General features: G+C 53.5%; 1 protein-coding gene across 4 annotated transcripts; it reads right to left on the reverse strand.

The window, feature by feature from the left end:
• Positions 1-2,288: 2,288 nt before the first annotated feature.
• Tmem250 (transmembrane protein 250) lies at positions 2,289-5,978 on the reverse strand. Of its 4 annotated transcripts, none has more exon segments than NM_001126295.1 (2): positions 2,289-4,402; positions 5,640-5,978. In NM_001126295.1, a coding segment is annotated over 1 exon segment (420 nt). In that variant the 5' UTR covers positions 4,292-4,402; positions 5,640-5,978; the 3' UTR covers positions 2,289-3,871.
• Between the last annotated feature and the right edge of the window lie 8,844 nt (positions 5,979-14,822).

Here is a 14,822-nt window from a genome sequence, read left to right on the forward strand (position 1 = left end):
CCCTGAGTCCAGGAAGGGCTCTTGGTTTTCAGGAGGAGCTGGTGCAACCGGGGTCTTCCAAGGCCTGTGACACATAGGCCATAGCTTCCAGCGCGTGGAACAGGTCAGTTCCCTTAGTGCACCAACTCCTGGCCCTCAGCTACCTTGGGTCTGAGCAGCTTGTTCTCAGCAGTCACGTTCCTTGTGCTCAGTGGCCTCTCAGCCTGGAGGTCCCAGCAGACGGTGGCATCTACTCAAACAGGGGTTAAAACTTGATTTCTTATTCTTCCCAGCAAAGGGACAATGGGAAATACTTCAGGTCTTTGGAAGCCAATGGGTTCCATCCCCAGCACTATAAAATGAACCAATTAACCACTTCAGACCATAGGACACAGAACACGTCTAGGGAAGTTCCTGGAAAGCACATGCTGTCTGTCCCATCAGGTGCACTGAGTGGCTTAGAGTGCATGGGCTACTGTCACTGCCACAGCCACACTATCTGCTATTGAGCCCAGCTTTGGATTCTCAGATTAGTGTGCCTTAGCAGCCATCCCAGGACTGTCCCTAGCATGGCTTTTCCTGGGCCGGGGCCCATCTCTACCAACCCCCAGCCCTGGTCTGTGAAGCTAAGCTCCCCCCGAACCCCTTCTCTGACTTTGCAGTTTACTCTTACCAAAAAACTCAAACTTGGGTGGGAGCCAGTTGGTACATTCCTTTAATTTCGGGAGGCAGAGGCAGGTGGATTGCTATGAATTTGAGGCCAGCCTGGTCTGTACAACCTAGGTGCATAGTGAAACCCTATCTCAAAACCAAAACACACTCAGGGCTGGAGGGATGGCTCATTAATTAAGGGCACTGACTATTCTCCCAGAGGACCTGGGGTTGGTTCCTAGCACCCCCTGGTAGCTTATAACACCATCTAGAACTCCAGCTCTAAAGTGACCCATTGCCTTCTGACCTTTGTGGGCACCAAGTCACACATGGCACACATACATGCAGGAAAAACACACATTCGAAACAAAAATAATCTTTTTAAATACACACAGACAGAGGCCTGACAAACCTCACTGGATATGGCGACTTATGCCGGTAATCATAACATTTGAGAGTTTGAAGCCAGCCTGAACAAGTTCGTGAGACCCTACTCCTACCTCAAAATCCCTGTAACAGAGCTGGAGAGATGGTTCAAGAGCACTGGCTGTTCTTGCAGAGGATCTCGGTTTTAATGGTGGCTCACAAATGTGTAACCCAGTCCCACAGACTCCAATACTTTTTCTGGCCTCCATGGGTACCAGGCATGCAAGCAAAAGGTGCACAGACATACAAGCAGGCAAAACGCCCATACATGTGGAATAGAATTAGGAAAGAAAGAAAGAAAGAAAGAAAGAAAGAAAGGAAGGAAGGAAGGAAGGAAGGAAGGAAGGAAGGAAGGAAGGAATCCCCCAGTAACAACCACAAATGCACCTGACAGAGAAACCCGGCTTCCTGTTCCTCCCAGCCTCTGGACGTTGCATCTTCAAGTGTGCGCAGCACCTACATGCTGCTCCCATCCTTCCTGGAAAGCACCAGAAATCCAGCCCTCACTTTTACTGACCAACTCCACTCTACGTCCTGGGCAGCCCACGTGACTGTGGAACCACTGGTTTTGAGGCTTCGGCACTTAGCATTAAAATCAACTGCTTTCAAAACGCAGTTCTGTAGCGAATGGTTTCTGTGGCTGTAAAATTATAAAAGATGGCTGTCTTTTACCCCACTAGGTCCAGCGCTGCAGTGCCCCAAGATATCTGGTAAACATCTTGCCAGAAACACACATCCCAATTCCGTGGTGACCCAGTGTCTCTGCCGGCACACACTCTCCCAAAGTCAAATCACCACAAGAAAGCACACACAACCCAGTAACCTCTGATCCAATTGATAAGATAGAATTGCCCACCTAAACAAAGCCCTGCACACATCCATCCCTTAAGAACATTCATAACAACCTGTAAAGGTACAGCGGGGAATCTTAACATCAGCCTCCATGGGAGAGTGTGTGGCGGCAGAGACACTGGTCCACCACGGAATCCGGATGTGTGCTTCTGGCAAGTTATCTAGCAGATATCTTGGGGCACTGCAGGGCCAGATCTAGAGGGGGTAAAAGACAGCCCTATTTTATAATTTTACAACAACAGGCTTCTGTGACATTCAGATGCTGTCCTTTGACAAGGACGAGATTTCTGGCTTTACAGAGATACCAGCGACTGTCCCGGCGTACTTGTCGGACATGTGTCAGGCTCTAGCACAGCAAACTTAAGCGATCACTCCATCAGCACACTTAAAAAAATAGGTTTAATGCAGGTGATTCATCTCATAAAGAATTTAACAGGCACTCAGGACACTGGGCAGCTGGGTGTGCAATGAGTGACAAGGTCCCATCATTCGCTCCCACCACCAGCCCTGACACACCCACTATCACCCAGCAAAATGGGGCTTCGGGCCACTCTGAGAAACATGAGCTAATTAACAAAGAACAATGCTGCTTTGGGGGGAGAGTGGGAGTTAGTGCAAACAATTCTTTGCAGCAAGCAAGCAGCAGCAGGGTCCCCGGGGAAGGCACCTCATTGCTATCCTGGGAGGCAGGCAGACTTCCTCCAAGAGCCCTCTTGCTAGACCAATGGCAATGGCTGGCTACAAGTTAAAGAGCTAGACCAATAGTCCTACACTTTTGCTTTCCCAGTTTGGGTTTCTTAAGTGGAATACAACTGGTTTTCTTGGCAGGGTAGGGTCAAAGGGGCCACCCCCATGCCCAGGGTGTGGGGTGACAATCTGGAGTGAAGCATGTGTTAGCACGATATGCTCAATATCCTGCCCCTGGAGTTGCTACCAAAGCACTTCACTGGCCACCCAGGCCCTTGTCACCAGTGAGAGTCATAATCCAACCCTAACAGAGGCCAAAGATGGTCAGGTACTCCATCTTTTATCTCATGAACCAGGCCTAACAGCATGTGAGAAAGGTACAGCTAGCCCACCCAGGCTGCCCATCCAGGGCTGGTAAATACCACTTAGCGGGTAGTCAGTTGCTCCTGTTTTCCACAGGTCTGGCCAAGACTGGGAGGCTGCTGGAGGCCTCATCCCTCAGAGATAGCGAAAACTCCTCCCAGTGTCAAGCAGAAGTGGTTTTCTAGGCTCTCTCAGTTTGCAGAGCTCTAGCATGGCCTGACACACAGACCTGCCCAGGGCATGGACCAGTCCCTGCTCTGGAGTCCAAGTTGGTGCCTGTGTCCCCTTGTATCAGAGACTAGCCAATCCCACATATGCTGTCCTGCTAGACTGTACCTATGCAAACCAAGATCACTCTGAGGCCTGACTCAGGGTTCAAGACTGACACGGCCACAGTGACAGCAGAGTGGTCCATGGGCTTAGGATTCAAGCAGCTCAGAGTAGGTGCAAGTAGTGGCAGCAGTGTGTCTGCCTGTGTAGCCAGATGGGTCCCTGAGGCTAGAGCCAGGAACAGGGCACAGAAAGGGGCCGTGCAGCCCAAAGGCACCCCTTTGTGTCCCACTGGTTGGGCCTGATGTTGGTAAGAATGTCACACAGAAAGTCTCAAGGTGCAGAGAAGACAGATGGGCCACCCACTGGACAACCTGAAAACACACAGGCAACCCAAGGCAAGAGGCTGAGAGGGACAGTACGTCTGGGAAAGTGCACAGGAAGGGTAGCGCAGAAGCCAACGGGGAAGACTGTGTGGTGTCCCCATTACAGAGTAGTCTCAGCCCTTGTCTCCCTCCCCTCAGTGGGAGTGTGTGCTTCAGGCCTTACCTCTGGGATGGGGCAAGCAAAAGCCCCACCAGCCCCACCCTCCAAGGAAAGCGGCTTGATAGGACCAATCAAGAGCCCCATGGAGGCTGGACCTTCACATGTCCACAAAGACCATGAAGCACCAGCCCAGTCCCCCGACCAGCAGCATAGTCACGTGGATCCCGTAGATGAGCAGCTCGTTCATGAAGCGGAAGTCCACGCGCCTGCGCCCCAGCAGCAGCAGCAGCACTGACAGTTTGAGCTGGAAGCGCAGCAGCACGCGCACGCCCAGGTACTGCAGGCAGAAGAGCGCGGCCAGCGCGCCCCAGAGGGCCGCTGTGAAGAGGCTGCAGCTGAAGTAGAGCAGAAAGCGGATAAAGCCGTAGAGCCAGCGGGTCTTGACATACACGTCGAAGTTGTTGTACTTGGTGCGGGCCAGGTGAGAGGTTCTCACTGGTCCGCAGGCTGCGTGTAGGCAGGTGGTGTGCGGGCCGTGGAAGGAGCGCACCCGCCGCGGGATGGGCATGACCGGCATTGGGCCCGGGCGGCAGTGCTATTTTGCAGTGGTGGTGCAGTGTCCAGATGGCTGGCATAGGTGTCATCAGCATCTAGGAGCCCTCAGCTAAGCCTTGGGGGAGGTGTTGGCCTGCAGGGAGAGATACAAGGAGAGTGCCAGGTGAGACTTCCTCAAGGGCGCCCCTGCAGTAAATCAGTTGCACCCCAAGGTTGCACTTATGATTCTCTTCATAAGTCCACAACCTGTGCAGGCCAAAGGTTAACATTCTACCTCACAGTGCTAAGAAAGGAAAGTGCCCTTCTCTCAGCAGCAGCCAGGGGAGAGTCCCCTCTAAGGGCTACCAGTGATAGTGCGGGGACAGTAGTGCCCTAGCTAAGCCCACTCCTTACGACTTCTAGAAGACCCCATGCACTCTGTCACTGGTTGCTTTCTATAGACCCATTACTCCCCAGTACTTCCATAGCGACTTATCTAATGACACCCTACAAGGACACTCCATGAGAATCACAAAAGGATTGGGATGAAGACAGGGTGTCCACATTGTGAGACCCTAAGGTCACCTGCTGGGCCGGAACTCTGGCATTATTTTGGCAGGTTACTGCCTCACCTCCCATTGCTCTTTCTCTGTAAATGGAGGCACCAAGACCTCTTCCCTCGGAGTTGCCTGTACACAGAAGCATCGCTGGCTTGTCTAGGCTGGGCATAGTGCCAGAGTTCTCCAAACTGGGACACAAAGAGAGGAGAAATGGCATGTGGTTCCCTGTTTCACCAAGCAAATGTCATTTGCAGCTGCCTATGTTAATTTGCAGATGGAAAGAAAAAACTAAATTTCAAACTATACAATAGAGACCAAAAAGTTGGTAACAGGACAGGGCAATACTGCCAACAGGCTTTTGCGACTTCCTCTCCATCAGCTGCCTTCACGCCGCAGGTCCTGAGCAAATGGCCGCCAGTGTAGCTGCGGCCGAGGCGCAGAGGGAGGAAACCTGTCCCGAGCCGGGGAGGTTTAGCTCTGTTTTACCCAGCTAGACAGGGCAATGGCCCTCATTCAGGCGTGTCACTGGACACAGCACGGAGGAGTTTGCATTCTGCAGCAGGTGTACTCGGGTGGAGGTGCACGCCATGGGGGCGGCCCGGCACCAGGTCACGCGTCTCTGCGCACGGGACTCCAGAGTAGGAGGTCCGGCTCTCCAGGGCCCGCTAACCCGGCATGTGGAGACACGGCCCTCACAACCCGGTAGGCGACGCGCGACCCCGGCCCTCAGCCCGCGTTCTCTGCGGGCGCCACTTCCGGTGTCGGGGCGCCGTTGCCGTGGAGACGGCCCTTAGGTCCTCGGCCGGTCCCCGCCCGTCCTCGGCCGCTCACCCGGTGCCCTCTCCGTGGCGGTGCCGGTGTCCGGAACCGTGCGGCAGGCCGACGGCGCTGGGGACCGGGCCTGCGGTTGAACCTGTGCCCCGGGGGTGCGTCGCCAGGGCGGGCACATGCCGCCGTAGATGGGTCGCTTCGCGCGGCCCTTCAGTTGGCCCCGGCTGATTCTGGCCCGGAGGGGAGGGCGCGCCCGGGCCGGGCCGAAGGCGTTTGTCCCAGCGTGGGAGCCGTAGTGTCGTCCCTCGGCGGCCACCGTAGCGCGGTCTCACGCCCCCTCCGCCCGCGCCAACACGGTGAAGCCTCGCAGCATCGGCCGCGGGCCCGCGCGAAACATCCAGGAATTCAACATTATCCGAGCACGCGCGCTCACGTGCGCGCGCCGCGAGCCGTCAATGACGTCAGGGTCCGCGGTCTCAGCCGAAGGCTTGACCTATTCTGCGCAGGCGCAAATGGGGGACTCTAAGGGAGCTGAGGGGTGTTCTTCTCCAAGTCAGTGCGCGTGCGCGAGTGTGGGAGGGGCTTTCTCGCTCTGGTGTGAGCGAGGTGTTGTCTTTCTGGTGGTGCGGTAGAGCTCAACTTTCCTGTGTGCCAACGGGCGCCGCTGGCACCCAGAGAACAGAGACGGTTGCAGATGAAGCGATCTCGGACTTTCGGGGCACTCACTGTGGAGCACAAGGATCCTGGAAGCGCCAAAAGAAAGTGTTAAGCTGGTGTGTCACCGGCCTAAATGTCCTTGCCTGCTTCCTAAGAGCAGGTGTCGTGGGTTTCAGCTAAAAGTTGATGTGTGTGCTTGTTGTTAGGGCGTGGAGGGAAGGTAGGTCCATCCCATGATGGACCAGAAAGTAGCTTTACAGGGTTATCCTACATTGACCGCCCTGATTACTGAAGCCCAGGCGTCAGATGCAGGCTCCCCAGGGAAGGGGAACAGACCCTTGACAGGAAAGGGGAATCTGGAGCTGGCTGCAACGCACCTTTGCACTCTATAGGGAACTCTTGGAGGCCCCAGCCCACTTGAGACCAAAAGCACCTGCAGGCTGTGGCATGTGCACATCCTGCCTGTACCGCCCACGAATAGATGTAAAAATAAGTGAGTGTGCCTTATGTTATTATATACCGTTTTAATCCAAGCACTCAGGAGGCAGAGGCAGGCAGATCTTGGTAGTTCTATGCCAGTCAGGTCTACTTAGTGAGAGGATGTCAAACATCTTGGTTCAGTGAGATGGCTTTGTAGGTGAAGGCACTTGCCACGAAATTAACAATCTGAGTTCCATCCTTGGTACCCAGATAACAAAGATGAAAATCGATGCCCTTGTGTGTTGCCCTCTGACTTCCATGTTTACACACACACCATGCGTATGCACACCGAACTAATGCTTACAGTAAATCTTCTGTAGCTGGTTGGGAAGTCAGCTGGAGCCCCTGGACTATGTAATCCTATCTCAAAACAAAAGGAAACATTCTCTCCCCTGGCCTGAGTTTCCATCACCCTGGAGTAATGATGACCTTCTGTTTTCTAAACACACACCCCTCCTTTAGCTCTCTCCTTGGCTCAGTGACACATTCCAGGGCAAAGTCGAGTTTCTCTACTTTTTCTGTCCCTCTGTCTCCTTCCACTTGTTCAGCTCTGTACCTCCTGTAAGACCCCTTCACCTCTGACTTTGTGGCTCTCTCCCTGCTGACTGCTCTTGGCCCCCCGTGGCTGAGAGCCCTCTAACCTCAGACCACTGTACACAGACTGAAAGCACTCAGATCGTCTCACTAAAGGATGCTTCCTGTCACCTCCACTCTCTTGCTTTCTGTTGCTTCTTGGAAGTGTTGGGTACCACCACTGAAGTGATTCTGGAACCCCCTCAGGACCCGAAGCCTGACCACAGCAGGGTCATCCCCAAGGACAGGACCGAATCCCAATTGTTCTGCTTGCCACAGGCCAGTCCTGCTATAAAAAATCTGCCTCGAGTCTCTCTGTCGCCTTCCACTCTGCTATCTGCCCTGGACTTCTCTGTGGTCAAGCGCTGGACAGTGGCCTGGCGCCACCTGCTGGGACTGCGCACCTGGTAGCCCAGACTCTAGGCCTACAGAGGTTGGAGGGAGGTAAACATTATAGTCCAAGCCCAGGTGTGGGGCCCGGGGGACCGAGGCCAGCTCATTTGTGTCTATAGCTGCTTTGGTGCCAGCTTGACAGGGCAGTAAAAGCTGGGTGGTGTCAGGGACCCAGTGGCCTTCTGCTGTCTGCGCTGCCTGAAAGTGGATGCAACCCTCACTTGAAATAATGTTTTCCTCACTTTGAGCTTCTGTCTTTTGTGATCTGAGTGAGGAAACAGGCCATTTGAATCCATATGAAGCACTTCAAGGACAACAGCTCAGCTGCCATTTTACTGACAAGGCAAGAATTTTTTAAGTTGGGCTTGACTCCAAAATCCAGATAATGACTGGACATTTGCTATGTGGCATGTGTGTCCTTCCACATCATCCTCACCTCAGACAACAGTTGTTGTAACATATTGTAGCAGGTGTCACTGGTAAACTGTACACTATATCCCCTTCCTCCCTGGACCTTGGTGACAGAATTTCAACCTCTGATCTCTTATATCCGTAACACAGTTACTCCTTTACCTCAGGAGTCCAAGAAAGGTGGCCTTCTTGTGGTCACGGTAGAAATGACAGGTGTTTCCCAGGTGGTGGTGGCACACACCTTTAATCTCAGCGCTCCAGAGGCAGAGGCCATCCTGGTCTACAGGGTAAGTTCTAAGACAGCCAGAGTTACATAGAGAAACAAACAAACTAACAGGAATGGTGAGTCCCACTCTGTGTCCCAGGAATGGCCACTCTGTGTCCCAGCCACCACTTCTGGCCAGGGGTGAAGTCTCAGCCTCCTGGGTCTCAGTTCCCTTGTCTGTAAAGTGAGGAAGCAATACACAAGCCCTCACAGAAAGTTGGGGACTTAGCTTTGCTCATCTCTTGCTGCCGCTCCAGAGGCAGCATTTGGGTGGCCCTCTAGTCCCCTCTGTGAGGACCACTCTTCCATACTGCCCAGAGCTGACTGAGTCTAGGTCACAGGGCTCATTGTGGTACCCTCCCTGCCCTCACAGGTCTCCCAGGAACTGAAGGGATAGCATAACAGCTGACAGTTGCCACCTCGAGCCCTGTAGGCAGGAACTGAAGGCCTCTGGCCAGCGGCCAGTGCCAGCTTGCTGTCTTCAGTGAGATGACCCAGAAACACTACCAACCTGGAAACACTGCGAGTCCTTTTGTCAGCAGACAGCCCAAACACCCTTTCTGTAGCCTGCAGAAGAAACTCCAGAACAGATTTCAGTCCCACCTTGCCCCAGCTCCTGGCTCGTAGAACTGGGAGGGTCAGAGTACCTTAGAGCTGAATTGTGCTCTGCACTTCTGTATGTTGAAACCCTAACCCTTAGGGCCTCAGCACGAAACTACTTGGAGACTGGGGCTTGAAAGAGGTTAGTACTGTAAAGTGGAGTCTCTATGCTGATAGGTCCTAATCCAGGACGACTAGAGACCATGACACAGACCAACACACATGCACATGCACGTGTGCACGCACACACGAGGGATGAGAGGATGAAATGAAGATAGGGATTCGAGGCCATGGATGCCTGTTGTGTGAGCTGCCAATCACTAAGCTTTTATAGCAGGAGGTGCAGATTAGTCCGTTCCCACCCTCCTCCTCTTCCTCTTCTTTTTTTAAAAATTTATTTCGGTGGTGCTAAGGGTTCAACCAGAATTGAGCATAGTAGGCCAGTACTCTGCAGTGTTGTATTTCAGGGAAGTCTACCACACTCTGTGTGATGTCATTGACCTCAGGCAAGGAACATCCTGAGTGTATAGGCCACACAGGCCAATACACTCCACATACTCTTCCTAGGGACACGCTAGCCACCCTTGTTTCCTCAGGTCAAGGGAGGGTGTGGTCGCTCAGTGCCGTTGCTTCTCAAGTCCCTCATCATTCTGAGTCCTTCCACACTGTTCGAGCCACCGCCCTGCACCTTAGTCACCCGTGAGCTATTGCTTCTGCCTGCCCAGAGTCTCAATCGAGAGGCTTCTGGGCCAAGGCCACCTCTGTTTTCTGCTCTGCCCTGGTGTGAACATGCATGGAACAAGTTCATTCCCGTCTGTGGCCGGTTGGTGCCATCACAACAGAGCATTCGGGGCTGGGGAGCTGTGTCAGATACCCAGTGGCCCTCTTGCTGTCTGCATCATCTGAGAACAGACACAGCTGTCCTTTAAAACAAGAGTTGTTCTCACTTTGAGCTGCTCTTTTTTGTGACTTGAGCGAGGAAACAGGCCGCATTGATCTTTATAAACTACTTCAAGGACAGCAGCTGAGCCTCCATTTTACTGACATGGGGAGGTCTTGACTCCAAAATGCAGGTGGACCCACCTCTGGTGGCTGTTTGCTTTATACCACGTGTACACTTTTACACGTTTGCCTCAGGAAGGGCATTCATGTTAGAGCTAGAGGGTAATAAGCCCCAGAGTTGCAAGGCTCAGGGGCCTCAAGACGCATTAACCCACCCAGGTCTACACAGGAGGACAGAGGCTGCCTTGGACGCTGAGGAAGCACCCAGATGTGCCTCTGGATGCTTTGAGAGAGGCATGAGGAACCACTAGGACCACACTCACAGAGCCATGCTGATCTGAAATACCCCCTACCCTCTCACAGGTACAGTGTTTCACTTTCCTGAATCTGAGTTGGCAGCCCGTGTAGTAAATCAATGATTTAATGACAGAGAAACCCTTAGTCAAGGCCCAAGGCAGAATAAACACTCAGTAAACATTGCCACCAGAACAGGGGGAAATGCTCCTTGGGCTGTGGAGGTAGGAGACCTCAGGACAGGAAGACAGGCACCATGGCTTCCTCAAGGCCAGAGGCTCTTAGCTGGTGGTGGGCATGCCCTTTGAACCACCTAGCCCTTGACCCCAACAGATCAAAGAAGCTGGGCTCAGGCTTGGTCTTTTCTGGGTTCCAGTCTTGTACTAATTTCAGCAGACTTAACTGGACCACTGTTGATTGAACAGTTTCTTGTCAACAGCAGTAAGGATTTGTGACCAATCTTATCTTTGCTCTGGAGCATGGGTGATCTGCGCAGCTCCCAGGGTATGTCACTAAGATATAGTTTATGGCACGCAAAAGACAAACAGAGGCATTTATATGTCACGTGTTACAATATAAATACTAACTTGTACTTCTTTCAAAACTTTTAATGACTTGTATCCAGTCCGGAAGATTTATAGGGCAAAGGGGATGGCTCAAAATGTCACTTTAAACATATTTGTCACTTTGGCAACTGCACCAAGAAACCCCCCCCAAAAAACCTGGAAGATACTGCACTCAGAAATAAATCACAAATGGACGCATCTTAAAAGAGGTTTATTTTGGTCGTTAATGGTTGATGGGCCCCCCAGCGCAGGATCTAAAGTTAAATTATGCAAAATCAAAAACAAACCTTATAATACTTAATCAACCATGCATAAAACTGTCAGGCCCAAATAAATTCTCTCAATTAACTCGCTTCAGCTTGTGATTGCATTCGCTAATTTAATCAGCTCCAGAGTGATGTGGAGGCTAGGAAAGATGAATTCCTGTGAACACACCCTAAGGGGGCCAGGCAGGGCCAACCCGAGGCAGTAGCCCCGTGGTCATGGGGACTGCGGAGAACAACATGATATCCATCTATCTATCTATCTATCTATCTATCTATCTATCTATCTATCTATCTATCTATCTATCTATCTGCCATACTGGGGATGGAACCCAGGACCTCGTGTGTGATAAGCAAGCCCTCTAGTGTTTTTGCTTGGGAGACCGCTCTACCTGCACCTCCTATGAAGACTCCAGCCTGGGGAATGACCACCTGCACTGCCTGGGGTGGGCAAAGTGAAGAGTGGGTGTCCTCCATTCTGACATCTGTCCTCTTGCTTGACTCTGAGGTCCTGGCTCTCTCCTGGCCTTCTCCTTTAAGGTCTCACTGGAAGCACCCACCTCTACCACGCATCCCTCATGAGAACTGAAGTATGCTTGGAGAAAGGGTTCATTTCCCCAGTGCAGCTCATGTCTCTGTGGGGTGGGCAGTATCACTGCAGAGATGGCCCCTGTGCCCTGTAACTGGCCTGAGGGAGGATTTGGCAAGTACACTTAGGGAACAGAACCAACAGAGAGGCATACCTTGTCCATACCGAACTCTAACCATCTGGGGCTGCAGACTGTGGCCACATCTGAGACGTCTCTGAACCCAAGCAGTCTGCAGGGACACTGCAGACCTATACAGACCTGTACAGTGTTGCTGTCTGTGTGTATTCCACAAACATGGCCACTGTTACGCAGACATTGTGTTGCTTTCTGTAAAATATAGTGAACTGATTTAATCAGAAGCAAGTGATAAAGAAGGGAGACATAGCTCATCTGCTGCCTGAGCCTGGGCTCCCACCTGTCCCCTCCCCCTACATTTCAGTGTGAGGTATTTGGGTCCCTCAGAAGGTACCCATTGTTCTTGTTTCTCCACCCACCCTGGGGCCCCAGAGTAGATGAAGCCTCAGCCCCTGCCTGGGTATGGATGCTTTCTTCTTTTTATTTAGCAGAATGGGGAAGATGCCAAGGACCCGGGTCTGCATTCTGCTGTATTCCCTGCCTGGCCATATAGAGTGAACATTTCTTCTTCTTTTGTTTTGTTTTTAAAGATTTTTATTTATATGAGCACACTGTAGCTGTCTTCAGACACACCAGAAGAGGGTATCAGATCTCATTACAGATGGTTGCGAGCCACCGTTGTGGGTGCTGGGAATTGAACTCAGGACCTCTGGAAGAGCAGCCAGTGATCATAACCGCTGAGCCATCTGTCCAGCCCAGAATGAACACGTCTTGTGTCTGTGAATCCCCTTCACAAATCTAATGTTCAACGGCGATGTCACATCCAGCGTGCTCCACCCCCTCACTCCCATCCTTCTTCTGCAGTGAAACACGTGAGCCCCTGCCAAGCTTTTGTAATTATAAATAATGGCGCAATGAACATCCTCCTAATAGATCTGTGGGCATTCACGCTTCCAACAAGTCCCGCGGGATGGACTGGCCGTGACTAACATTTCAAGAGTCTGGACACCAGACACCACACAGGCATTCTGCTTCCTTGGCTGCACGGACAGACGCCTGCCCACTTTCCAGCACGGACTGACTCCAAGCGTGAGTCCTCTGGAATACCTGTGATTTCCCTGGGATCAGACTTACTCTCTGGCAAACCAACCAGCTGCTTGAGGGAACTGGCCCCAACCAGTCATCTTCACAGCAAGAGCAAACAGTGCTGTTTGAGGAGCACCCCAGTGAGGTCCTAAGTGCTGGTCATCTGAGGGCTCAAGACTCTCTGGGACAGGACCTGAGGCCGCTTGGAAGCTGCCAAACACAAATGGGTTGAGGTGGAGTAGGCTGTGGAGTCAGTGTGCACTAGGGAGTCGGGAAGATGGGAGCTCTGCGGCTGGATGGCCTTGAAAGCTACAGGATACCATGAATGCAAGGGGCTGGTACAGGGGCATGCAGACTGGTGCAGGCTGGTGCAGGCTGGTGCAGGTGCGTGCAGACTGGTGCAGGTGCGTGCAGGCTGGTGCAGGTGCGTGCAGGCTGGTGCAGGTGTGTGCAGGCTAGTGCAGGTGCGTGCAGACTGGTGCAGGTGCGTGCACACTGGTGCAGGTGTGTCCAGGCTGGTGCAGGTGTGTGCGGGCTGGTGAAGGGGCATGCAGGCTGGTGCAGGTGTGTGCAGACTGGTGCAGGTACGTGCAGGCTGGTGCAGGTACGTGCAGGCTAGTGCAGGTGTGTGCAGACTGGTGAAAGGGCATGCAGGCTGGTGCAGGTGTGTGCGGGCTGGTGCAGGTGAGTGCGGGCTGGTGCAGGTGTGTGCGGGCTGGTGCAGGTGTGTGCAGGCTAGTGCAGGTGTGTGCGGGCTGGTGCAGATGTGTGCGGGCTGGTGCAGGTGTGTCCAGACTGGTGCAGGTGCGTGCAGGCTGGTGCAGGTGTGTCCAGGCTGGTGCAGGTGCGTGCAGGCTGGTGCAGGTGCGTGCAGGCTGGTGCAGGTGTGTCCAGGCTGGTGCAGGTGCATGCAGGCTGGTGCAGGTGTGTGCAGGCTGGTGCAGGTACGTGAAGGCTAGTGCAGGTGTGTGCAGACTGGTGAAGGGGCATGCAGGCTGGTGCAGGTGAGTGCGGGCTGGTGCAGGTGTGTGCGGGCTGGTGCAGGTGTGTGCGGGCTGGTGCAGGTGAGTGCGGGCTGGTGCAGGTGTGTGCGGGCTAGTGCAGGTGTGTGCGGGCTGGTGCAGATGTGTGCGGGCTGGTGCAGGTGTGTCCAGACTGGTGCAGGTGCATGCAGGCTGGTGCAGGTGCGTGCAGGCTGGTGCAGGTGCGTGCAGGCTGGTGCAGGCTGGTGCAGGCTGGTGCAGGTGCGTGCAGACTGGTGCAGATGTGTGCAGACTGGTGCAGGTGCGTGCAGGCTGGTGCAGGTGCGTGCAGGCTGGTGCAGGTGCGTGCAGGCTGGTGCAGGTGTGTGCGGGCTGGTGCAGGTGTGTGCAGGCTGGTGCAGGTGTGTGCGGGCTGGTGCAGGTGTGTGCGGGCTGGTGCAGGTGTGTCCAGACTGGTGCAGGTGTGTGCAGGCTCGTGCAGGTGTGTGCAGACTGGTGCAGGTGTGTGCAGGCTGGTGCAGGTGTGTGCGGGCTGGTGCAGGTGAGTGCGGGCTGGTGCAGGTGTGTTCGGGCTGGTGCAGGTGTGTGCGGGCTGGTGCAGGGGCGTGCAGGCTGGTCTAGGTGTGTGCAGGCTAGTGCAGGTGTGTGCAGACTGGCGAAGGGGCATGCTGGCTGGTGCAGGTGTGTGCGGGCTGGTGCAGGTGTGTGCAGGAATGGGGGAATCCTGGCTAGTCCTGTTGGAACCAGGCACTCCCAACCCCTAGAATTCCTGGACAAATTCGTTTGAAACAAACTGGAAGGAGAGCGCTTGCCTAGCAAGCGCAAGGCCCTGGGTTCAGTCCTCAGCTCCGGGAGGGAAAAAAAACAAAAAACAAAACAAAACAAAACAAAACAAAACAAAACAAAACAAAACAAAACAAAAAACTGGAAGGAGAGCCTGCCTGGAGAACAGGGTTTCAAGTGAGGTTCCCAAACCCTGGAGCAAGTGGAGATGGAGGGGGCATT

This window comes from Rattus norvegicus, chromosome 3 (genome assembly GCF_021556685.1).
Source record: "Rattus norvegicus strain SHRSP/BbbUtx chromosome 3, alternate assembly SHRSP_T2T, whole genome shotgun sequence".
NCBI classification, from domain to species: domain Eukaryota; kingdom Metazoa; phylum Chordata; class Mammalia; order Rodentia; family Muridae; genus Rattus; species Rattus norvegicus.